The sequence below is a fragment of the Columba livia genome, chromosome W, assembly GCF_036013475.1.
Source record: "Columba livia isolate bColLiv1 breed racing homer chromosome W, bColLiv1.pat.W.v2, whole genome shotgun sequence".
In the NCBI taxonomy this organism is placed as follows: domain Eukaryota; kingdom Metazoa; phylum Chordata; class Aves; order Columbiformes; family Columbidae; genus Columba; species Columba livia.
The window spans coordinates 1697689-1718324 of NC_088641.1; the positions used below are offsets into that span (position 1 = coordinate 1697689).

Sequence of the window (20636 nt, forward strand, 5' to 3'; positions counted from 1 at the left end):
TAAAACCAGGCCTAAGCCTAAATCAAGATGAACTGAGAGCTGCAGCCAAGGGGAAATATATATATATACATATATATATATACACACACATATATATATATATAAATAATTTCATGTTTGTTTTTTATCTGAAGATGCTACTTGAATTCTGAAATGGATGCGCTTTATCTCAAATAAGGTTTCTAAAAGGCTCAGCCATGCAAAGAAGAAACACTTTGGGCGCACACAAAGTGGAATACGACCAAGTATTTTGTTTTGATTAAACCAAACAGAATTTTAACATCTATTTTTGACTCAGCTGCTGAGTCAAAAGATCCACAATTACGGCAAATGCAAAATAGAGACATTAAAAAGCAGCAGGAGACACTCCAACTGCTTCCTCCCATTAGCATCTTACCAAATCTGCCCACGGAGGAACCCAACTACGACACGGCACGTCTGAGGATGTCAAAACCACTCACTCTGGTGGCCAAAGAAGGAAGAGAAACCAAGAAGTTAATAACCTGGCTCGTGTTTTTCAAAGGAACGGGGAAGCAAAACCGGAGGGAGAAGCAAAACTCCGAGGCACAAGAAGGGAGAGAGAAATTCCTTCGTTACAACTGGCTCATCCTTGGCAGTAATTATCAGTTTCGGTAATTGAAATCTCCCAGCGCGGCGGGATAACGACTTCATGGAGCAGTCGTTGCGTCGGTTCGCCAGAGCAGCACATTTCAAAGTCATCCATCCCCCCAAAAAAACGGCTCTGTCATGGTAGGCGGATAAACTGCCGAGCCATTCAAAACACAGCCGTCAAGAGCTCGGCCAGGCCTGCGTGTCGTCAAGCGTCGGGTCAACGATGCTGCGCTAATGCTAGGGAAAAAAAACCTCGTTACGAAGCAAAATACATCTCGGAGCCACCGCGGTGCCTTCGGAAACCAGTTAACCCCATGAAAATGGGGATAATCGTTCTTACCCACCTCCATCCCTTGCAGCGGTGCAATGGGATCAGTTGGCAGATCTAGAAAATGCAAATTGTTAATGAAACACATGCGTCTCTGCGCTGGTGGTGGCTCCTGGGTGGGATAAAATGAGCTCTGCTCTTCCCATGGGTGCCTTATCTTTCTTTTGTGGATGCCCAGAGGAGCCAAAAAGATGCTTCAATGGGCAGCCCAGGGTGACAGTCACCTCCAGTACAGAGGGTCATTTGGGCACCGTGACACCCCCAAGCCTTCACATCTCCCATTATGTCCCATCTCACACCGGATCACTGATTCACGTGCGTTGCGTTTACCCTCCTTTATAGCACCGCATCACTTGTGGGACCGTTTCTCCGATTTGCCGACATCCTTTCAGTTTCTAGCCCTGTCCCGCAAAGCCCTTTTGGGCTTTTCTTAATCTTGGCTGAGTAGCCATCCCATGACACCCCCAAACACGCTCAACGCTGTTTCCATTTCAACAGATGACGACTGTCCGGCGGTGATTTCCTACTCTCTACCCGAAACGACTTCTTTTTTCTGGACAACACTGCCCTATTTACCTGATGAAACTGCCGTTTGACACATCATTAAACACCTTATTACCGTTCCAGGAGACAAAAGCCAGATGCACGCTCGACCACGGCAGCCTCCAACATCACGTTAACGCTTGCCAGTGGAATAAAGGCCTTGGAAATAAATCAGTTATTGCAAATGAACTCTCGCTTTCCCATGGTTTGCTGACTTGATGCTCAGGCAAGTCGCTGAGTCAAAAGGTCAATGGGGCCCCAGGGGAACATAAAGACTTTATCATTCAGCTCCTGCGACTCGAGGTACCTGCGGCGTGGATGTCTCCATCAGAGCTAATCAGCCCCTGATTCCTTTAGTCAGCGAAGAGAAACAGGTGCTTTTAGGGAGTGATTCATCTAATCTATTTTCAGTCTTCCACGGGATGAGATAAATTACACCTAGAAATCTCAGCTTCTCACTTTCAGCCCCTAATGTCAAGACACCCCATTTAACGGACTTGAAGATAATGAGGAAATCACCTTAGAAGGTGTAATGGTGATAGTTGTTTAATATGAAGATGAATCCGCCCGCTACTTCTATAATGAAATGAAAAAAATATAGTAATAATATAAAATATATATAATGTATACCTGTATGTCCTGTGACCGTCCCACACGCTCTCTGTTTTTCTTTGCTCCGTTTCTTCTACCTACAACTAGAAAAATGAACATTTTCTGTCCCAGATGTGAGGTTTAACATTTGTTACCGGCACTTAGCGCGTGCTTGAATTATTGTGCAGGAAAGAAGAGATTTAGTAGGATTAATATGGTGAACATATAGAAAAAATTGCTGGAGGTGGTGAGGGGACAGCAAGAAAATCAGCAGAGAGCAGCTCGCCTCTCCATCATTTCAGCACTCCATGAGAATGTTCATATTCGCATCGGAAACAAACTCTTCAAAGTGGAAAGGAAAGAAGCATTTCATAAGCAAAATATCCCTATTATTGGGAAGTGGAGAAACGAAGAGTTAATATTGCAGGGTCATCGCTCTGGGGGTGGAAATTGGGTTTGTGGGGTAAGAACAGGGCAGGTCCCATGGGACCGTGGGGCCTTGTCATGTCTCCCCCTATTCAAAGGGACCCAAAGTCAACGTGGTAGCTGGATTTCAAATCTACATCTTTTAAAGCAGTAGATAAGGGTAAAGCAAGAGCTTCAACATGCTCTGATGCCCCATGGGAGCGCCTTGCGACGTGGGTGCTGCCATACGACAGCGTGCCCCAAAAACATCGACCCCCCGATATTTCCTGCTGGATTTCCAAGGCCAGAAAGATATTTTCTTGGCAAATCTCTTGGCAAAAAACTGATGAAACCAGTTGTGAAATGAGCAGCAAAGAAGGAAAAGAAGCCATTTCTAAGCCAGCTCAGCGTCACCCACGTGTGACAGAGGAACAGCCACGCGGAGCCGGCTCGGCCTCAAAGGAAAAGCCGCAATCAGTAACGTCGTTAAAAATAAAACCCCCTCTCGCTGACGCTGCAGTTACGGCTCGAAACAATCAAATCCCACCCAAAGGCTTCGTCTAGTGAGGGATCACAAAATAGCACAGAGTCCTGCTCGAGTCGCCTCAAATAACGAGCAGGAAGTTTATCCATGGAGACCCTTCCCAGTTAACGTTGTGGAGGATCAGTGACGCTGCATCCAGCCCCAAAACATCATCAGCCATCCCTTCTCCTGGAGATCCTTGAGCATCCTCCCAACCTGCTTTAATAAAGGAATTGGGATGACAGGGCCACCGGCACCTCGTGTCTCCCCATCATCAACCTCAAAACTGTGTTTGACAGCAAATGCAGCTCCAGCAATGGCACAACAGATTAATGAAACCCGGCTTTGAAAAACTGTTTATTAATTCAGCTCCAGCACGGCCACCCCAAGAGAAACCTGGTACTTTGAGGTCTTGGAAAGGTGGAGAAAAGGGGGAATTGCCAGATTGGGTGAGGTTAAATTCAGTAATAAATAAACCGTCAGCTGATGGGGATGTTGTCTGGGGTGAGAGGTTGTCCCAAAAGTCCACAGCGAGCAGGTAAAATTGGGAAAGAGAGCAGCAATACCGCGAAAATCAGGGGGAAGGGAGAAGATGACACATGCCTTTGCAGTCTCACACTTGCGGTTTATTTATATACACACACCTAGCTAAGCAAATGCCCAAGAAAAGCCGTTGAAAAGCAGTTTTTGAAAGCAAATTGCATTGTGTGGCTCAGCAGAGAGCTTGTTCCCTCTCTGCGAGGGACTCCCAGCTCACAGGAGGTTGGAGACCTTCTCCTGATGGCAACACAACTGATCCAAGACTGGATTTAAAGCGCTATCCCGGCACTAAAAAGGCAAAGCCAAGACCCCACAAGGCTGGTGTTCAAACCCAGATAATTAAGCCACAGGTTTGGGTTTGGTTTGGTTTGGTTTGGTTTGGTCCACCACAGAAATGGGACTTTGTTGTTTCTCCTATTGGTGGAAGAGAAGCTGGAGCAGCTAATGCTTTGATATTAACGTTGGTGGTGGGAATGAGAAAGAGGAAATAAAAGAAGAAAACCAGGCCTAGACATTTCAGGGAGGTTTCTTGATCCAAAGTTCACATTGAGCTTCATAGATCGAACTGTTCCTACACACAACTGACTGCAGGAAGAGCTAAAAGCAGTTGCAAAGAAGATTAAGACCCTCACATTTACAATCTCCTACGTTCTACCTCTTTTTCGCAACCGTAATTTGGAAAGGACGACGAGATGGACTCTTTTCAAGCAGACAGGGTGTCCACCCAAAACGTAAAGCTTGCGAATTGGTAGTAGGTTGTTTTGGGAGGGTGAAGCCGCGCTCCTGCCCTGAGGATGTAATTACAAGAGGAAGATGGATGTTTCACACTCGGAGCCGCTCCAGAGGGACATTTATAGATCACAACATGACCGCAGTAATCAGGCGGGGACGTTAATGACGCCCAACCGAGTTCTGCAAACACGCTTCAGAGAAGTGGCCAAATACAAGGGGGAGGAATTAATCTTCCAGGACAATTATTTAAGACTTATAATCTGTTGAGAAAGGAATTACCGGCTGAGTGCTATGCAAAGCTGCGGTAATTATGCTAACAAATGAGAAGTACATTTATCTGCTTCCAAAACTGTTCATCAACATTGTGCGGTTGGCTTTCCCCGTATGCAGTTACAGACAGAAATCATTATTCTTTGTAGACTGCCACATACCGACCTTTTTCATGGGGTAATCGGCCAACAGAAAATCCCACTTTTAGGTTGAATAATCTCTAAGACTCGGCTCAAGTGCATCACGCAGCGATCGGACTTGTGATCCCTGTAACAAGACTAAAGGAGATAAGAGAAATCCTGTCAAACGTCAAAACTGATACTCCTCAAGAATATCCTGTGGGTTATTACCTTCTAAATGAGTTAATTTACTAAAAAAAGCTTATAATGCATCAGGATTGTGGAACTCATCTCCATCTCACCAAGGAACGCGCAGGTAGAAGTAAAGTCTCCGGTACGCCGTGGTGTGACCTTCTCCCGGCATCGCCGGAGAACGCGGGCTCAGCCCGACACCCTCCTCCAGAGAAGGTCCCAGTTGTGCCTTCCCAAGTGATTCCAGGACTTATCTCCTGGGATTTCACCCAGGAAAAGAGATGTAGGTGGACCCTGCCCAAGGGTGCACCCATGAGGAGTCTCAAAACCACCTTGTTTGGATGTCAGGGATGTAGGAGGCAGGAGAGGAGCTCACGGTGCGGGCGGACGTGGCTGGAGAACCAGCCCAGCGCAGAGCAGCCGGGGTGGACCTGACGTTACTTAAGCTGTTGCTAAAGCCAGTCTCTGCCTCCTTAGGCTCAGCTTTGGTGCTGCGATCCCTCCCCGCACACTCAGGTTGTCATTTCCTGAGGACTGGAGCCTACAGCGCTGTTCGTTTGAAGTTTTGTTGATGAGCTGGATGTCCGAGGAGAAAAGCAGCTGCCAGGGAGTGTGCAAGGATGTGTCGTGACACGAAACGTCGCTCCAGGACGGGATTATCGTGCTCTTGTTGGAACTCAAACCACTTAATTACTTAGCACATCACTGCGGTGATGGAGACGGATGAGGATTTGCTCACGGAGCGGCCAGAAGCTCGAGGGCGGGTGGAAACCCTTGAACGTGGTCCCAGGATGGGACAACCACCTTCTCAGCTCTCCATGGCCACCACCACGCCACCTTCGAAGATGCCAAGTCCCAAACGGAAGAGGAGAGGGCAAATTTACTCCCGTTTTCCACCCAGAACGCCCTTTTTTCTCCTCACCCACTCCATGCGAAATTCATATGGGCGGCGCTTCATTTAATTACGAAATAAGTAGGGTTGGTTTTTAATTGCCTCGCTGTTTTTCCAGAGCCAACCAAGCGCTTCCCGTGCCGGGCGGTGGAAACATGTCGGGTATTTTCCGAGCTACTAATCAGCACGTTGCACGGTAAATATAAGGACACCGTGAACACAAGCCGCAAGATGATTATAGTGCGGCGGAACAACGGAGACGGAAAATAAAACAAATTGAGGGCAAGGCCACTACCCACAACGAGCATTCTGTATTTTGGATCTAAAAATACTGCGCTCAAATAAGGAGGCTTTAACTTACCCCTGACCAAAGCAAATAAAATCAGGTTGAGGCTACATTCAGTAGAGAGAGGTCAGGAATAGAATACATATGGCTTGTTCCTTTTTTAGGGTATTTATGGTTTGTTTTAAATCTGTCCTTTATTCACCCCGTTATCTTCGGCTGTTAGGGTGTATCTTTTTCTTCCTATAGGCAGAGCGAGGCGATTGTCCAAGGAGAGAAAACTTGGTTTGTTGCTCAGATTCTTTATATATCTCAGATAAAGTGGTAGAAGGCACAGTTATTTCCTCCTGCCAGCACAAGAGCGACTGCGAGATAAGGTACAGGAACAGCGTTGTCCATTAAAACAAAGTCTCCAAGAGAAAACAACCTCCCCGGCTTCTTACGGCACCTCTTAATTCTTTTTGGCTTCTTGGCAGCCGATCCATTTTAAGTGAAGCTCTTCGCTTGTCACCACAAAGCAGAAGGTCTTTCTATTTCAATTAATTGTATTTATTTCTGCTTGTCAAGCACACTTTAATACCAGCTGTCTCTGTTTGGAACTATCTTTATTGGCTGCTGTCAAAGGACTCCAAATAAGTAAAAGCCTAATAAGTAAAATAAGTAAGATTTATAGCGCTATATATTCAGCCCGGCTTCACCTGCGGGAAAACGCTACAGTACCAGAGTTTATATTTATTCTCCTGCTGAGATGGAGCCAGAGATGGAACAGATGTAGTAGGAAAACGTCGAAGTTTGAGATAAAAATACCTTGTTAGCGTGTAAAGCGTGCAGGGAATATATAGAGCACGTCGCCAGCGGCTCCATCCTCAGGGCGCCGTTCGGACAAGTTCACGCTCCGTCCGCCGTCCCACAGTCAGAAAGGAGCAGAGAAAAACTGCTTTTATTCATTTCTAGAGCTGGAAAATTGCTTTTCACTCTAAAACCATCAGCTTTTAAACAGCAGCACCCACCTGCTCCTCTTCTTCCTCACCGTTCCATCCGCTACGAGAAAACAGCGTGTGGAAATATTTGCTATTGGGTGTTAAATTTCACGGTTTACTGAAACACTGATGTCCATAAGGGTATTAAAGGTCTTTTCTAACCAAAATGATGCTACAATTAGTGTATATCCTGCTAAAAGCTATTCCACCTCTGCTTGGTCGGCTGAGAAGGCCCAAAGGCATGACCCTCACCTCAAAACTTATTTTTCTCCTGATTATTGCCTGAAAATGAGATATCTCACCCAAATACCACCAGACGCATGAGAAAGAGTCCAAACTCGTCTACACACCAAACCTCCCAGGGATGTGCAGATCCCATTGAAGCCAAGGGGAATCTTTACACATCCTCTAGCAGAACAAAATAGGGAGAAGGCGACGCTGGATCCACGTTGTCATTAAAACCAAAATTATTTGTGTAAAGTCAGCATCACAAATCACTGTTTTTACACGCACCATGATGTTATTATGGAATCACAGAATCCCAGAGTGTCAGGGGTTGAAGGGACCTGGCAAGCTCATGCAGTGCAATCCCCCCATGGAGCAGGAACACCCAGATGAGGTTACACAGGAAGGTGTCCAGGCGGGTTGGAATGTCTGCACAGAAGGAGACTCCACAACCCCCCTGGGCAGCCTGGGCCAGGCTCTGCCACCCTCACCAGGAACAAGTTTCTTCTCAAATTTAAGTGGAACCTCCTGTGTTCCAGTTTGAACCCATTACCCCTTGTCCTGTCACTGGTTGTCACCAGAAGAGCCTGGCTCCATCCTCCTGACACTCCCCCTTTAGATATCTGTAAACATGAATGAGTCCCCCCTCAGTGTCCTCTTGTCCAGCTCCAGAGCCCCAGCTCCCTCAGCCTTTCCTCACACGGGAGATGCTCCACTCCCTCCAGCATCTTGGTGGCTGCGCTGGACTCTCTCCAGCAGTTCCCTGTCCTGCTGGAACTGAGGGGCCACAGCTGGACACAAGATTCCAGGTGTGGTCTCCCCAGGGCAGAGCAGAGGGGCAGGAGAACCTCTCAGACCTACTGACCACCCCCTTCTAACCCACCCCAGGTACCATTGGCTTCCTGGCCACAAGGGCCCAGTGCTGGCTCATGGTCACCCTGCTGTCCCCAGCACCCCCAGCTCCCTTTCCCCTACGCTGCTCTCTAATAGCTCATTCCCCAACTTACACTGGAACCTGGGGTTGTTCTGCCCACATTCAAGACTCTACACTTGCCCTTGTTCTATTTCATTACATTTTCCCGCCCAACTCTCCAGCCTGTCCAGGTCTCTGATGGCAGCACAGCCTCTGGCGTGTCACCACTCCTCCCAGCTTGGTGTCACCAGCAAACTTGCTGACAGTCACTCTATTCCCTCGGCCAAATCACTGATGAATATCTTGAACAATCCCGGCCCCAGCACTGCCCCTGAGGCACTGCACTAGATCCAGGCCTCAACTGGACTCTGCCCATTGACCACGACTCTCTGGCTTCTTCCCTTCAGCCAGGTCACACTCCACCTCACTACTAGTTTGTATATTTGTAAGTTTATGCATCTTCCTTAATATTAGGGTAAATATCTCCTTGTTAAGAAGTCCTCCGTCTTCCAGCACCATGCAAAAGGGGTTTAGTTTGGTGCAATCTCATTAATCTCACGTCTCTTTTGCACTGATCCGTACCAGGATTAAACAGGCCAGCACCACTCCAGGTTTCTGCTGGTTGCTTGAACAGGCAAGGGATTGTGTCTTCTCACCAGCGCAAGTCCAGGCCAGATTGGGGGTGAAAAAACAACCTCCAGATCTACGACTTTGACTGTTGAATACAAGGAGGAAAGGAAAAATTCCGTGTCAAGTTGATTTAACTTCTCGAGCCATCTGTAAGTGTGAAAAACAAGCCGCCGCATCCACAAACAAAGCGGCAGATGGTGGGTTTGGGATGGCCGCTCTCCTGCGGGGATGCAGCAGCGTGCGGTGGCTTCTCCTCCAACCAGCCGTCCAAGAGCAGAGAAAATGCCTTCAAAAAGCGTAACTCCCCAGCACCTGTGCGTATATACTCTTATATTAGCAGAACAAGCCAAAACTCGTGACTTCCTTGGCGTGAAGGGCTCGTCTGGATGGCTTTCTGTCTATCTGGCCGGACCGCAGTCCCTAGCAGACAGGACAACCCGTCGCCACGCTGCCCATCTCCTGCTGCCGCCGCAGCTTCCACGGGCACAGCCCGGCTTTTTGATCCTAAATCAACAGGAACTATCCCAAAATAAATCAATAAAACGTGTTCGCCAAAAGAAAGGTGGGTAGGGATGGCTGTTTTACCTCCTCCTGCTTAATCCTTCATTGCAGAAGAAGCTGGATGCCTACCTAGCTGGTGGAGAAAGATTAGATTCTTCAGGGTGGTTGTTAAATAACAAGAGGCGATGAAATATTAAAATCCAGCCCAAAGTGGAGTGCAGAGCTGGCCAGTCAGCAGAAACTTGAAAAGAATGAGGGAAATAGAGAATATCCCTGAAACGGAGAGGAAAAGGCAGCCAGAGAGCTTAGCAGGTTTCGAAGATCAAGGAGAAATCCCACCTGATCAGCTTAAAAACTCTCAAGGCACTAAATATTATAAATGCAAGGCCCGGGTCTGGAAACTTGGGTTTTGAAGATAAACCAGCTGCAATCCGGCCATCATCCCAGGAGCTGGGACATCACGAGCTTTGCAAGAAAAATGCCGGGGCTCGGCGAGGATGAGGATGCCCAGAGGGGAGGAGGAGCAGCCAGCGCTGGAGAGAAGGACCATATGGCACGGAGACGAGCAGATGGGAGGGGGAGCTGAACGGCAAAGCGAAGGAGACGGCGCGTTCGGGTTTGTTCCGCGAGAAGGAGACGGCGGCGCAGGGGAGGGAGAGAATAAAACCACACCGAAACACGGGCAAACACCAGCCGCGTTCTGGTTGTATCAATACATGCTAAAACTATTTTAGTTGTATACTTACCCTCCGCTGCTTTGGCCACGCCAGGTCCACGGAGCGTCGCGGCGGCTTCTACCGGAGCTGTTTTGGCTTCCCGGCGGAGCGTCGCGACGGTGCGACGGGCTCCGCCGCCCACGGAGGATGCTCCGCGGCGTAAGGACCGAGCGGGTTCTGACGTACGGCGTTTCACACCCATGGCCAGAGGCCGCGTCTGCAAAAACCAGAAAGAAAACCGAATTACATAAACCTAAATCCTTGGCGTGACTGGGCTGCCTCGCAAAGCCCCGCTGCCCTGAAAGCTGCGACAATTAGCACACTGTTTATTCCTAAGATTAAAGCCAGCGAGGTGTAAAACAGCAGCTGGAGTGTCAAGCGCAAGGCATTATTTCGCTGCCGCAAAACAGACACGAGGCCGGGCTCCCGTTGCGCTCCAGCGACGCTTTGTCGCTCACCTGGAATGAAGGAACTCACTGTAATTTAAATTCATATATATATATATAGATATATATATAAACCCTTGGCTTTAGGAAGGGAGCAGGGTGGTCCACCATCCACAAAGCCTTTCACTGTCAATGGATTTGAACATTTCCCTTCTCTAACCCCATTAAAACTCCCTCCTTATGCAACAAGATCATTATGAGAGCGCTGGAAGAGAAAGGATTATAATAAGAATTACATATGTAAAGTCCGTAGCTGTTGATTCGGGGTTGATCTGGGTATTTCTATTCTCAGTACACACAGCGAACTCCCACATTCCTGGGTTGTTGCTGCCAGGCCACCCAACTCCTCCGCTCTCCGTTCTACTCTAATCATGAGAATTACATTCCGATAACAGCCAAGAATAAATCAGAAGGTCAAATAATACGGCCAGTATCAATCACTCCTCAGCATTCAGGTTAATAAAGCCAATTAGATCAATCAACCTCATCTCGCGTTCCCTGTAATCCACCCAGTTTCTCGCTGTTATGTTGCAGGGACAGATTCTTGCTAGGGTGAGATGTTTTTTTCCCTCCAGAAATGGAAGTTTTGGGTGTTACGGGCAAAAAAGAAGATGGATTGAAGAGTCAGAGGTGGTTGAGCGTCGTACGTCGCCACACGAGCCATGTCTGGGGTTCAGATCCGGCCCCCTGCGCCACACGTTATGAAAAGCAGCAAAAAGTCCCTTCTGATGAAATTTGGGGAAAAAACTTCGTTCTGATCCCATATCTCCTATGGGACTGACCCAGGTCCTGGGTCAATAGAGCAGGGAGGGGGGCAGAGATGATACCCCGAAGCTTCGCCGGCGCATCAGCATCTCCAGGAGAAGACATCAGCGCCAGCTTCTGGACACAACCACATGCAACCGGCCTCGGATTATTCCCCTAGAAAAATCCAACGAAAGAACCAAAACAGGAAAACAAACTCATAAACCAAACCCAACAAACACTCACTGATTGTGCACTGGGGGGAAAAAGTCCTTCCTGACCCTCGCCGGCCGCTGGCTGGAGCCCAAAATATCCCAATCGATCGTAGCAACTGTCAAGCCAGATGATGGTAACGCTCTCTCCTGACCTCAGAAATCTATCAGAATATATTAGATAACAGCTGTTTCCATGGCAGGTGATGTCACGACAACATCGCTGCGCCGGGTCGTTTGGGTGACGAAGCGAACGGCCGAAGGTCGCTGTAGGAAGCCACGTTCAGATGCTCGGCCACCTGAAAACAGATATAAACCACATTTTCTCTTGCTCAGTTGGCGCTGATGTTGTCTCAGAGCCCCAAGAAGCCTCTAAAACCGGTGTTTTCACCGCTGGTGTGGGCTTAAATATATAGTCATGCCTCTGGGCTGTACCAGGATATCTTCTACATCATTTACATGATGACTTGAAACGAAGCTTGGCATAAATTAGACTACCTGAAAAATATTGTGACTGTGACATTGTTTTGCATGGGAATACCTGCATTTGCAAGCATTCAAACACACTTATTGCTTGCTAAGCCTTATTAAATCTTTGGAAATGTTGAGCTGTCCAATCCGGGAAAGGAAGGAATCCTGGGTGGCTGAAGAACAGGAAGCGATTTCAGGTCTTTGTTCTATATATATATATATATATATGTACAGATATATACATACATATATATATATATCTGTAAACATGAATGAGTCCCCCCTCAGTGTCCTCTTGTCCAGCTCCAGAGCCCCAGCTCCCTCAGCCTTTCCTCACACGGGAGATGCTCCACTCCCTGCAGCATCTTGGTGGCTGCGCTGGACTCTCTCCAGCAGTTCCCTGTCCTGCTGGAACTGAGGGGCCACAGCTGGACACAAGATTCCAGGTGTGGTCTCCCCAGGGCAGAGCAGAGGGGCAGGAGAACCTCTCGGACCTACTGACCACCCCCTTCTAACCCACCCCAGGTACCATTGGCTTCCTGGCCACAAGGGCCCAGTGCTGGCTCATGGTCACCCTGCTGTCCCCAGCACCCCCAGGTCCCTTTCCCCTACACTGCTCTCTAATAGGTCATTCCCCAACTTTTTCTCCTCATATTTAAGTGGAACCTCCTGTGTTCCAGTTTGTACCCATTGCTCCTTGTCCTGTCACTGGTTGCCACCAAGAGCGTGGCTCCATCTTCCTCACACTCACCCTTTACATATTTATAAACACTAATGAGGAATCACTTCAGTTGGAAAAGACCTTTAAGATCCTCAAGGCCAAGCACAACCCACCCCCGGCACTGCCCCGTGTCCCTGAGAACCTCGTCTGTGCATTCCCAACCCCTCCAGGGATGGCGACTCCACCACAGCCCCAGGCCGCCTGTTCCAACGCCCGCCATGAGGAAATTTTTCCCTGCCACCCCCCCGGAGGCGCTGTGCAACCCTTAAATCCTTCCGATTTTCTTTTCATTCTTAATCTTTTCCGGGCTCGCCCCCGTTTCACCACCACAAACGCCCAAACGCGGAGCTGTTTTTCCCTCACAAACCCCCCGCGCACCCCCCGAGTGCGACCAACCGCCCGCCCTCCCGGTCCCGCCCAGGAACCGGCTCCGCCGCCCAATGGCGCGGCCGCCCCCCCCGCTCCCTCCCTCCCTCCCTCCCCGCGGCCGCCGCCGCCGGGAGCGCCATGGGACAAAAGACGCGCTGAGCAGCGCGGCCCCAGCGCCCAGGCCGCGCCCGCCCCGCTCCGTGCCCATGGCGGCGCGGAGCCGCTAGGATCCCCCCGGATCCCGCCGCCATGCCGAGCGGCAGCGCCGCCGCCGCCTCCCCCTCCGCCGAGCCCGCCGAGCCCCCCCCGCTGCTGCTGCTCCAGCAGCGCCTCGCCGGCCTCGGCCTCCGCGACCTGCGCGCCCGGAGGCGGGGGGGGGCGAGCGCGGCCGCACCGCTGGACCCCCCCGGGGAGCCGGGGCCTGGCGGGGCGGAGGAGGCGGCCGAGGGGGACGCCGAGCTGGGCGAGGAGGAGGCGCTGCTGGCGGAGGACGAGGAGGAGGAGGAGGAGGCGGCCGCGCTGCTGCTTCTCCCCTCGTCCTCCTCGCCCCCCCAGGCGCTGCTGCCGCTGGGCTCCGTGCTGCTCTCGCCGCCCTTCGATGCGGGGGAGGCGGCGGCCGGGCCGCGGGGAGCGATGGCGGCGCTGCTGGGCCAGGCGTGCGGGGGGGCCGGGGAGCAGCCGGCCCTGCTCCGCAGAAAGAGCGTCAACACCACCGAGTGCGTGCCCGTGCCCAGCTCCGAGCATGTGGCCGAGATCGTGGGGCGACAGGGTGAGTGGGGGACACGGGGGGTGGCCCCAAAACCCGGGCGGGCCGCGGGCCGGGGGTCCCCGTCGCTTCGGTGGGAGCTTCTGCTGGCCTAAAGTTTGGCTTCGCCGTGGGCTGCTGCTCCTTCCTGCGAACCCAAAAGCTTTGGTTGGTACTTTAAGCTGTGTAGAACGTGGCCACGTCCAGGTAGGTGTTGGCGCAGGGTTTGGTGTCCGGTGACGCTCAGCTCGGGCTCTGGTGCCGCCTTTCGCCGGGGGAACTTTGGACCATGTTTGGCGAAGACTTTTGGGTGAAGGGCTTTAACTTTGCGCTGTCCTGCAGCTTCCCCAGGCAGAGCGAGACCTCTCGGAGCCCTTTTCGGCATGAAAACCCTCTTCTTTCTGCAAAAACCAACCCAGCTCTGTGGGGCTGTGTCTTCCCGTCGCCGTCTCCCGCGCCCCGTGGGGCTGTGTCGCGCCGTGACGATAAGGTCACATCACTCGTGTCACGTTCACCGTTGGCCCTTCCATGCGGTCCGGCGGGAGCGGCGGTGGTGGAGTTACAAAGATGACGTTTCGCCGGCTTTCTGCCTGATTTTATATATATACCAAGCGCTTTATATATAGCAGCGGCGAGCGTAGGTGTGGAGAAGCAGACGATGAAGTCGCCGCGCTCTTCCCCTTCCCTTTTCTACGTTGTTTCTCGCTCTGGGGGTGCTGGGTGGCGTTTGCTGATGGGCTCAGATAAGCAGCGGTTGTGCTGCTGCCTCCATCAATGTGGCTTTTGTTCCTTTTCTGGAGGGGAGAAGAACTAGTGAAATGGGTGGAAAACAAAGCGGTACCGAGCGCCAAGGCTTAGGCAGGGTTTATATTTTCACTTCCTACGGTTAAGGCCAGGTTTTAGCATTTTGGGCTGTGTGTGTTAAAGGAGAAGCAAACCCCACGTTACAGAACTTGGCAGGTATCTAATGCAGACACATCATTCTGTCCAGAAGCAAAGAAATAGTGGTTTAATGTCTTTAAACTTCTGTCTCATGAGGGTGAGAAACAGAACTGAAACCAGTTATTTCTCCAGTCCTCTCAAAGTGAAATCCAAATTATTGAGCTTGGAGGATCCATCACATCAGGATTGTTCTCCGTCGGGTATTTCGCAGGACTTGGACTCGCTTAAAAACAAGATCATAGAGTTTGCTTTAAAAAAATAGCATCGTTGCTCCTGAAGGATCCATTTGCTGCTTATTTCTTATCTGTTTGGCTTGCGATAAAATATTAGAATAAAAGAATCCAGGCTACAAAAGAGATTTGCATGAAAGCAAAGTGTAAAGCCACCCTCAAAATTCCAGCTCGGGGAGACTTCTTGGGGATATAAGTTGTATTAGTTCCACTAAATATTTGTCAGATTTCTTAGAAATACAACTCTTTGCGTCTTGTTTTTAGGCCCGGAGGCTCTTGTGCTCTCGTCCACCTGCTTTGCAAAGCGCGGCCGGGTTTCCTCGATTAAGCTGCTCCTTCTCCTCCCCAAAAATGAACCCCCATGTCTATTTAACACACATCCCACCCAGCCGGTTGCGTTATCCCCGACCCGTTCGGCTCGAGTTTTCTGCCAGCTCCGTGCTGTAATACTTTAATATCTAATTATGTAAGGCTGATGCAATTGGAATGTTACTCCTGATGGATTTTCGCTGAGATTTAGTTTATGTTCTTCGCGAGGTATAAAAAGAAACGTTTGCAGGCCTGAAATAGCAGGAGCGCTGAGTTTGATCTGCATTGACATCACCGGAAAAGGCTTAAGTAATATTTTCTTTTAATGAATACTAAGTGTCCCTTTTTAAAAAGGAAAATCTATAGTATTTCTGAATTTTGGGTGGTTTTTAATGCTTTTTCAACCTTGAAAAGTTCTCAACCTTTTCTTCCCCCCCCCCCAAGGCTGGCAGCCACCGGTTGGGATAGCGTAATATACCAGTAATAAATAAAACACAATCCAGGCTTTGGAGCGGAGGCATCTCCAAGGTGAACAACAAAGGGAAAGCTATTCGGAGCCTTTTCTTCTTGCTGAGGCATGTGCCGGGGAGCCAGGAAAACCGGATTCCATTCGTGGCATGGGCCGGTGTGAATTCGGACTCGCTGGATCCAACCGGCGCTGAGTCGCCGTGGAATATTCAGCAATACATTCACCAACGTGTTGATTATCCACCGAGCGTCGTTTTCAAAGGGTTTATATTGTTGATTAAGTGGTGTTTCCTCCCTAAGACACCACTGGAGTCTAAATGCTGCGTCTCTTCCTTTGGGAATAGTTGGGGAGCTCGAAACGGCCTCCAAAGCCCAGCTGAGTATGAGCAGCGATGATATCACCCCGTTCCGCCGATTAAATCGATACCGACCGATCCGCTTTGCGACCGAAATAACATTTGGATGCATATTTCATGAGCCTTTTTGCTTCTGCGCGCGGGCGCTGGAGCAAAAGAGCATTTTGCTTCGGGTCGCCCTGTAAATTAGAGACGGGAAAAGCTGGTAATTAGCATCAACTAAATAATAGTTATCACTAAACTAAACCAATGCTGGAGCGAATCTGGGGACTGGACATCCATGTCCTACGGTACGATAATTATAGTCGTTTCGAAGAGAAATATACGTCTGGTTTTACGTCCCGATGCGTTGTGATCGTAATAATACTGCCAATATTTGGTTATTAATTGTTGACCTGTACAAAGCAGCGAGCACAAAAAACTAACGAGTCTGAATTGCATGTATATATATATATATATATATATATATAAACTGAATGCTTAAGAATACTCGTAGTTTCATGTTTCATTTAGTTACTTTCTCTTCTAGTACATTGTGCTCTAGAAGAGAAACTTTGTTCTAAACAAAGAAATCAAAAGAAAAGGCCCAAAAGCTCTAAGTGAAGCATTTGTTTCCTATTTCAGTCATTTCCCTCTTTATTTCAGGTGTTTCTTTAAGTTCATGAGGCCTTAATATTGTGCAGGTTCTCGGTTTCCATCACCGATACCAATAATTCTGCACCAAATTCTCTGTTGTTCCTTTGAGCAAAGACACAACATCTCTTGCTTTTCACCTTCTGGTTCATTTGACAATATATACATATATAAAATAATATACTGTGGAATTTTGGGTGTGAAAACACAGCTCTAGCGGCACTTTTGAGCGGGGAATTTGGTGTAGGTGACGATATATAGCGTGAGTTATATGGAAATATAACACGGGCAGGTTCGCTAACTTGTTGTCGTAACTTTTGGGTTGTAACGGCGCCGGTATCGCATTTTGGGTCATAAATTGGAAAACAATACACTTGGGAATTATTAATTTGCTTTTTGCGAGTCTTGACTCTTTTTAAAGGATTTTAGAAATAAGGATACACAATAATATTAAGTGACTGGTATTTATGGGGTAATCATGAAAGCGGGTGTTGGAGGGAAAAAGCCATTCAAATTTATTCACCGTCTAACAGTAATTGAGGAGGTGACGGGTTTAAAAGCCCCCAAAATGTTGCTGAAATAGTTTGTTGCTGGAAGCGCGAGAGGCAGAAGCTGTTGCCGCTTTCTCAGGTGTGGCTTGTGGAGATAGAAACAGCGCTTCTGGTTTCACCCCATGGTTTCTTCCAGCTCCCCAACCCGCTTAAAATAGGCGCTTTTCTTGTGGCTTTCTACACTTGGACATCGCGCTAAACTCACCTGTGTTTCCTTCCGACAGGTTGCAAAATCAAAGCGCTGAGGGCCAAGACGAACACGTACATCAAGACCCCCGTTCGTGGGGAAGAACCCGTCTTCGTCGTCACCGGCCGGAAGGAAGACGTCGCCATGGCCAAAAGGGAAATCCTCTCGGCCGCCAAACACTTCTCCATGATCAGAGCGTCGCGCAACAAGAACGGACCCACCTTGGGGGGTTTATCGTGTACCCCCAACCTGCCGGGCCAGACGACGGTCCAAGTCCGGGTGCCTTACCGCGTCGTGGGGCTGGTGGTGGGACCCAAAGGAGCCACGATCAAAAGGATTCAGCAGCAAACCCACACCTACATAGTCACTCCCAGCCGGGACAAGGAGCCCGTCTTCGAGGTGACGGGAATGCCCGAGAACGTCGACCGGGCGCGCGAGGAGATCGAGATGCACATCGCCATGCGCACCGGCAACTACGTGGAGCTCAACGAGGAGAACGATTTCCACTTCAACGGGACGGACGTCAGCTTCGAGGGGGGCGCGCTGGGGTCCGCCTGGCTCGCGGCCAACCCCGTCCCGCCCGGCCGCGCCAGGATGATCTCCAATTATCGCAACGATAGCTCCAGCTCCTTGGGAAGCGGCTCCACCGATTCCTATTTCGGAAGCAATAGATTGGCCGATTTCAGCCCGACGAGTCCCTTCAGCGCCGGCAACTTCTGGTTTGGAGAAACGTTGCCTTCGGTGGGCACGGAAGATCTCGCCGTCGATTCTCCCGTCTACGACTCCTTACCGCCGCCTTCCCAAACCATTTGGACTCCTTTTGAACCCGTCAACCCTCTGTCCGGCTTCGGTAGCGACGCCAAGCCCCAGCGCCAAGGGAGCCAACCGTCTACTCCTCGTTTGTCGCCCACTTTTCCGGATAACCTGGATCACCCTCTGGCGAGGAGAGCGAGGAGCGACCCACCCAACGCCCACCCAAGCGGCCTCCCCATCTACATCCCCGCCTTCTCCAACGGTACCAACAGTTATTCCTCTTCCAACGGCGGTTCCACCTCCAGCTCCCCCCCGGAATCGCGCCGGAAACACGACTGCGTCATCTGCTTCGAGAGCGAAGTCATCGCCGCCCTGGTCCCCTGCGGCCACAACCTCTTCTGCATGGAGTGTGCCAACAAGATCTGTGAAAAGGAAACGCCGGCGTGTCCCGTTTGCCAGACGGCTGTTACTCAGGCAATCCAAATTCACTCTTAAAAATATATATATATATATATAGATATTATTATATATGGACTTGGTAAACTCTTTACGAGTCACGGGTGTCACGGTACCCTCTAGTAAACTTCCTAATGAATTCTGACTGTTGGGCTTTTCTTGGGATTTAGGCTGAAGTTGTTCTGCGAGATTTCGACGTTCTCAAAAGGCTGCTACGCTAACACTAAACCTCGGCGGGAGGAGATGGCGGCGCCGGGTTTGCAGCGGTTTACACGAAATAACGCACTGCTTCTCCGGCTTTTCCGAAGGATCCGGGAAGCGCGATAACCCGTCTGCCGCGGAGGGTTTGTGGCATTATCGATGTATCAAGCAACACTTCCAACGCTGCCTTCTTTACACTGCCAGTTTTGAAACAAACAGGTTTGGGAATGACTCTTCTTTTTGCTTTGCGCGACAACTTAGGCCTAATTCTCGTTGCGAATCCCTTTCTTGTGTATCCTTCAAAAGCGCCGTTTGATTTCTCGACGTGGACGACGTTCAGCTGATCAATCACGGCGCGAAGCTGCCCCGACGCGATTCCATTTTGCGGTAGGATCAGGAATATCTCGATTGATTAATTCCTCCCCGTATCACGTGGCAAAGCCCGGTTGGCTTCATCCTACAACTTGGCGACACGATTCCCGCTGACATTCCGTTCGTTAGGCCGATCGAGTTGTTCTTAATTACAGTTTTTTAGCGTAGGATTCCAATTGTGAAGCATCTTTACGTTGGCTCCGTCTTTTTCTTGCACGTATCTCAAGGTAGAGTTTCTTTTTAGGAAGGAAAAGGAAAGACAACAAAGAGTTGACGTGTCCCCGTATTATTGACATCGGCCCTACAATCAGTTGACGTCTTTCCAATCATAAAGAATAAAAATAAGCCAAAATAAGTATTTTGGAGCTTCTTACATTTCAACCTGTGGATGTTTCCAGCGTTTTCATCCTCAGTACGTTCCCAAATCTGTGCTGGCAAATATTAAACCAACAACAAAAAGACACAAAGTGGAGTCCGGGTGGATTCTTTTCTATTTTTTGAAGCATTATTTTCCCAAGAAAAAGCTTTTTTTGTCATTATATTAAAAAAAAAAAAGACAAAAAAAAAGTGTATTGAACTAGTAAATATACAGAAAATGTTATTTTTTATTTCCACTTGAAGAGTTACATTTCGTATCAAAAACCAAGTTTACAAAGAACGGTTTTTATTTTGCGACTTTCAGCCGAAGAGTTGCCTTGAGGGCACCTTTCATGCTAATTGCTTGTAGGTTAATTAATAGCTCCGCGTCAGTATTGAAACTTAATCCTGTAGGTCCGAACGAACCCGAACCCTCGTCCCGCATGTGTTTTGTATTTTAGCGCCTCGTACACGGCAACTAATACGCCAAGGAATCGCCAGCCGTTAGGTGCGTGTACCCTTTGTAGAAACCACAACCGTTAACGATCAGACTATCCAATTAGTTTAGTATTTGCTAATTTTACTACACTTTTTGTTATGTATATGTAGGGCGGTCGTAGGGATTATAAATTCAAGTAAAGCCGAAAAAAAAACAAACATATATTTTATGATAAAAGGGCCTTTAACTTATGACGGCCAAAGCACTGATATTATATATTTGCTGTAAAGAGAATTATAAGAGTTTTATTTTTCTGATATTAAAAGTTACTTAATAAAGACTCGTTTCCATTAACTGGAATGTTTCGCTCTCGTGGTTGTCGCAATTCCTCTCGCTACCGTGGAAATAACCTCGTTTTTCCATTAATTACGTATTTTCCAGGCTGCCATTGGTTCTTCTAGAGGGCCCCACTGGTCCCTCTTAAGTACTAAAGGGGGGGAATCAATATATATAATATATAGATAATAATAGCTGCTCTTTTTGTTGTGTTTTGGGGTCTTTCACCTGCACCTTCATCATCGTCCAACCTCCATTATTTCGGATCATTTTGGACTCGTGTAAAACAGCTACGGGCTTAAAAACCTCCCATTGGCCCCGTTGAATTGATTCTTCAATGTGA

At 49.0% G+C, this 20636-nt stretch overlaps 2 protein-coding genes across 4 annotated transcripts in view; one reads left to right on the forward strand and one right to left on the reverse strand.

Moving 5' to 3' along the window:
• Nucleotides 1-12949, reverse strand: part of LOC102097274 (netrin receptor DCC) — a 412480-nt gene extending 399531 nt beyond the window's left edge. For all 3 annotated transcript variants that reach the window (XM_065044619.1, XM_065044617.1, XM_065044616.1), the window contains exons 1-4: nt 11432-12949; nt 10026-10212; nt 2114-2178; nt 398-849 (exon numbers count right to left, since the gene is read on the reverse strand). The gene's annotated coding sequence lies outside the window, so the exon portion shown is untranslated. The remainder of the gene's footprint in view (nt 1-397; nt 850-2113; nt 2179-10025; nt 10213-11431) is intronic.
• Nucleotides 12950-13059: 110 nt separating this feature from the next.
• LOC135577032 (RNA-binding E3 ubiquitin-protein ligase MEX3C-like) lies at nt 13060-20317 on the forward strand. The gene is made up of 2 exons (XM_065044637.1): nt 13060-13727; nt 17417-20317. The coding sequence occupies exons 1-2, from the start codon at nt 13208-13210 to the stop codon at nt 18625-18627; spliced, it is 1731 nt and encodes a 576-aa protein (XP_064900709.1). The 5' UTR covers nt 13060-13207; the 3' UTR covers nt 18628-20317.
• The last annotated feature ends 319 nt before the right edge of the window (nt 20318-20636 follow it).